At 68.0% G+C, this 4,858-nt stretch overlaps 1 protein-coding gene across 1 annotated transcript; it reads right to left on the reverse strand.

Moving 5' to 3' along the window:
* Positions 1 to 108: 108 nt before the first annotated feature.
* LOC309684459 (uncharacterized protein) lies at positions 109 to 3,201 on the reverse strand (the record flags this gene model as incomplete). The annotated part of the gene is given in 4 exon segments (XM_082500365.1): positions 109 to 423; positions 978 to 1,059; positions 1,061 to 1,094; positions 2,765 to 3,201. Coding segments are annotated over 4 exon segments (868 nt in total), but the record flags the coding sequence as incomplete, so codon positions are not given.
* Positions 3,202 to 4,858: the final 1,657 nt, after the last annotated feature.

Consider the following 4,858-nt stretch of genomic DNA (forward strand, 5'->3'; position numbering starts at 1 on the left):
CCTCCGCCGCCGCTGAGGGGGAAACGGGGAAAGGGCCGAAACGGAAAAGCCCTTCGGGGGTCAAACGCGGGGGGGGGGTGGGGGGGAGGGGGGGGGATGGTGCGAAACCCCCCCCCGGAGAGGGGGGCGGGGGGTGGGGCAGGGGGGGAGGGGGGTAGCGGGGGGAGGGGCTCCTCCAGTTCGTCCCCCCATCGCTGAGAGAGCCCAAACGGCGCGAGAAGGAGGAGGAGGAGGAGGAGGAGGAGGACTGGGGGGGGGCGGCGATGGGGAGTCCCCCCCCCTCGCCGTGGGGGTGGGGGGGAGGGGGGGAGAGCCCCTCGGCGGGGGCGGGGGTGGGGGTGGGGGGTCCCACCAGGGGGGGGAAGCGGAAGTGGGACCCCCCCCCCGAGGGCAGCGGCGGAGCGCTCTGCGGCAGCGGGGGGCCTGGGGGGGGAGGGGCGGTCAGGGGGGCGGCCCCTCCCCCACCCCCACCCCCCTTTTGCCCCCAACCCCCTTTTCACCCCCCTTTTGCCTCCTTTTTACCTCCCACCCCCCCTTTTTTGCCCCAACACCCCCATTTCGCCCCCCCCTTTGCCCAACCCCCTTTTCACCCCCCCTTTTGTCCCCTTTTTACCCCCCACCCCCCTTTTTGCCCCCAACACCCCTATTTTGCCCCCCTCTTTTGCCCCCAACCCCCTTTTCACCCCCCCTTTTTACCCCCAACACCCCCTTTTTGCCCCCCACCCATTTGCCCTCCACCCCCCCATTTTGACCCCCCAACACCCCCTTTTTGCCCCTACACCCCCCTTTTAGCCCCCCACCCCCCTTTTAGCCCCCCCCCTCCCCTTTTCCCCCCTGACACCCCCTTTCTGCCCCCCACCCCATTTTTGCCCCTCCCCCTTTTTGCCCCCCACCCCCTTTTGTGTGCCCCCTCCCCCCTTTTTACCCCCCCCTCCTTTTTGCCCCCCCCCCCCCCCGCCCCTTTTGCCCCCCCGTACCTGCCAGCCCCACGTCGATGAAGGGGTAATTAACGAGCACCAATTTGTTGAAGTTGAATTTGTAGGTGAAGCGTTTCCCCTTCCGTCTTGTGCAGAATCCGTTTGTTGTAGTAGTACCTACGGGGGGGGGGGAGGGGGGGGGTAACGGGGGGGAGGGGCCCTTTGTGCCGCCGGGGGGGGCCAACCGCCCCCCAACCCCCCCGAGACCCCCCCAAATCCCCCCGAGACCCCCCCTGAAACCCCTCCAACCCCCCCCACCCCCTCAAATTCCCCTTAAATCCCCTCAAGTGCCCTCCAACCCCCCCTCAATCCCCCAAAGCCCCCCCGACCCCCCCCCAAAGCCCCCCCGACCCCCCCCCAAACCCCCCCCGACCCCCCCGAGGGCAGAGCTGAACGGTCACAGTTCGGGGGGGGTTTGCACTTGTGCGCCCCCCACAGCCGCCCACCGATCTCTCCAAATCCCCCCAAACCCCCCAAACTCTCCCCAAACCCCCCAACCCCCCAAAACCCCTCAAATCCCCCTGAAACCCCTCCAACTGCCCCCCAACCCCCTCAACTGCCCCCCAACCCCCTCCAACCCCCTCCAAACGCCCCCCAACCCTCAACTGCCCCTCAAACCCCCCCCCAACCCCCTCAAATGCCCCCCCAAAATCCCCCCCACCCCCTCCAACTGCCCCTAAACCCCCTCCAAATCCCCCCAAACCCTCTCCAAACCCCCCATAACCCCCTCCAAACCCTTCCAACTGCCCCCCAAACCCCCTCAAATGCCACCCCAAACCCTCAACTGCCCCCAACCCCCTCAAATGCCACCCCAAACCCCCCAACCCCCCTCAACTGCCCCCCAAACCCTCTCCAACCCCCCATAACCCCCTCCAAACCCTTCCAACTGCCCCCCAAACCCCCTCAAATGCCACCCCAAACCCTCAACTGCCCCCAACCCCCTCAAATTGCCACCCCAAACCCCCCAACCCCCCTCAACTGCCCCCCAAACCCCTCCAAACTCCCCAAAACCCCCTCCAAACCCTTCCAACTGCCCCCAAACCCCCTCAACTGCCCCCCAACCCCCCCAAACCCCCCTCAAATGCCCCCCAAACCCCCTTAAATGCCCCCCAACCCCCTCAACTGCCCCCCAACCCCCCCTCAACTGCCCCCCAAACCCCTTAAATGCCCCCCAAAGCCCCCAACCCCCCTCAACTTCCCCCCAAACCCCTCAAATGCCCCCTCAAATGCCCCCCCAAACCCCCTCAAATCCCCCCAACCCCCCTCAACTGCCCCCCAACCCCCCCAACCCCCCTCAACTGCCCCCCAAACCCCCTTAAATGCCCCCCAAAACCCCCCAACTGCCCCCCAAACCCCCCCAAACCCCCTCCAAACTCCCCAAAACCCCCTCCAAGCCCTTCCAACTGCCCCCAAACCCCTTCAAATGCCACCCTACCCCTCCCTCAAATGCCCCCAACCCCCCCCAAATGCCCCCCAACCCCCCCAACTGCCCCCCCAAACCCCCCTCAACTGCCCCCTCAAATGCCCCCCCAAACCCCCTCAAATCCCCCCAACCCCCCTCAACTGCCCCCCAAACCCCCTTAAATGCCCCCCAAACCCCCTCAACTGCCCCCAAACCCCCCCAAACCCCCTCCAAACTCCCCAAAACCCCCTCCAAGCCCTTCCAACTGCCCCCAAACCCCCTTAAATGCCCCCCCAAACCCTTCCAACTGCCCCCCAACCCCCCCCAAACCCCCCCACCCCCCCCCAACCGCCCCCCAACCCCCCCCCATCGCCCCCCCGCCCACCTGAGCGCGCGGCTGAGCTTGTCGTAGTTCATGTGGGGTTTGCACTTGCGCACGCCCCACAGCCGCGCCACCTCGTCGGGGTCCTTGATGACGAACTCGCCGTAGTCGCCCTGCCAGGCGATCACCTCCCGGTACTGCTCCTGCCGCAGCAGCTCCAGGATGAAGTGCCAGAGCTGGATCTGCCGCGAGCCCGGGCTCGACTCCGGCTTGTACGCCCAGTCCGGGAAGGCGAACCCTGCGGGGGCAGCGCCGGTGGGGGGCCGGGCCGGGACCCCCGGCCCGGGGGGGGCGTCCCCGCGACGGGGCCCCGCGACGGGTCCCGGTGAGGGAGCGTGCGCCCGCTGCGGGGACGGGGGAAAGGGACGCGTGGGGGGGTCGGCGGCCCCGCTGTGGGGCAGGAGTTGGGGGGCTGGATGCTCGGGGTCGCCCTCTGACATGAGGCAGGGGGAATGGGGTCCCTGACCCCGCTGTGGGGCGGGATTTGGGGGGCTGGATGATCGGGGTCGCCCTCTGCCATGGGGCAGGGGGAATGGGGTCCCTGACCCCGCTGTGGGGCAGGAGTTGGGGGGCACAGACGTCTGGGTGCCCCTCTGCCATGGGGCAGGGGGAATGGGGTCCCTGACCCCACTATAGGGCAGGACTTAGGGGGCACAGACGCCTAGGTGCCCCTCTGCCATGGGGCAAGGGGAATGGGGTCCCTGACCCCGCTATAGGGCAGGATTTGGGGGGCTGGATGCTCAGGGTTGCCCTCTGCCATGGGGCAGAGTGAAATTGGGTCCCTGACCCTGCTGTGGGGCAGGATTTGGGGGGCTGGATGCTCGGGGTCGCCCTCTGCCATGGGGCAGGGGGAATGGGGTCCCTGACCCCGCTATAGGGCAGGACTTAGGGGGCACAGATGCCTGGGTGCCCCTCTGCCATGGGGCAGAGTGAAATTGGGTCCCTGACCCCACTGTGGGGCAGGATTTGGGGGGCTGGATGATCGGGGTCGCCCTCTGACATGGGGTAGGGGGAATAGGGTCCCTGACCCCGCTATGGGGCAGGACTTAGGGGGCACAGATGCCTGGGTGCCCCTCTGCCATGGGGCAGGGGGAATGGGGTCCCTGACCCCACTATAGGGCAGGACTTAGGGGGCACAGACGCCTGGGTGCCCCTCTGCCATGGGGCAGAGAGAAATTGGGTCCCTGACCCCACTGTGGGGTGGGAGTTGGGGGGCTGGATGATCGGGGTCACCCTCTGACATGGTGTAGGGGGAATAGGGTCCCTGACCCCGCTATGGGGCAGGACTTAGGGGGCACAGATGCCTGGGTGCCCCTCTGCCATGGGGCAAGGGGAATGGGGTCCCTGACCCCGCTATGGGGCAGGACTTAGGGGGCACAGATGCCTGGGTGCCCCTCTGCCATGGGGCAGAGTGAAATTGGGTCCATGACCCCACTGTGGGGCAGGATTTGGGGGGCTGGATGCTCGGGGTCGCCCTCTGACATGGGGTAGGGGGAATGGGGTCCCTGACCCTCCTATGGGGCAAGACTTAGGGGGCACAGACGCCTGGGTGCCCCTCTGCCATGGGGCAGAGTGAAATTGGGTCCATGACCCTGCTGTGGGGCAGGATTTGGGGGGCACAGACGCCTGGGTGCCCCTCTGCCATGGGGCAGGGGGAAATGGGGTCCCCATCCCCGCTATGGGGCAGCACTTGGGGGTCCGGCCACCCCGGCTCAGCACGGGTTAACCCCCCCACACACAGATGCTCACGTCACCCCACAGCGTCACCCCACGGCGGGGGGGAGGGGGCAGCAAAACAGCCCCTCCCCCAGTCCCGGGACCACCCCACGCCCCCCCCCGTGACACCCGTTACCCCCCGGGGGGGCCCCCACCCCCTCCCGCCCCACATCTGTCCGGGGGGGCCGTGCCACGGCGGGATGGTTCGGGGCTGAGGTCAGCGCTCGCAGACAACGGCCCTTTGTCTGGGGACCCCCCCTCTGCCCCACAAGTCCCCTCACTGCCCCACACATCCCCCCCCCACCTCCGTGCCCCCCAACTCTCCCACTCTGCCCCACAAGTCCCCCTCTCTGACCCCCAAGTACCCCCCTGTGCCCCCCC

This window comes from Vanellus vanellus (genome assembly GCF_965231255.1).
Source record: "Vanellus vanellus genome assembly, contig: HAP1_SCAFFOLD_2459, whole genome shotgun sequence".
NCBI classification, from domain to species: Eukaryota; Metazoa; Chordata; class Aves; order Charadriiformes; family Charadriidae; genus Vanellus; species Vanellus vanellus.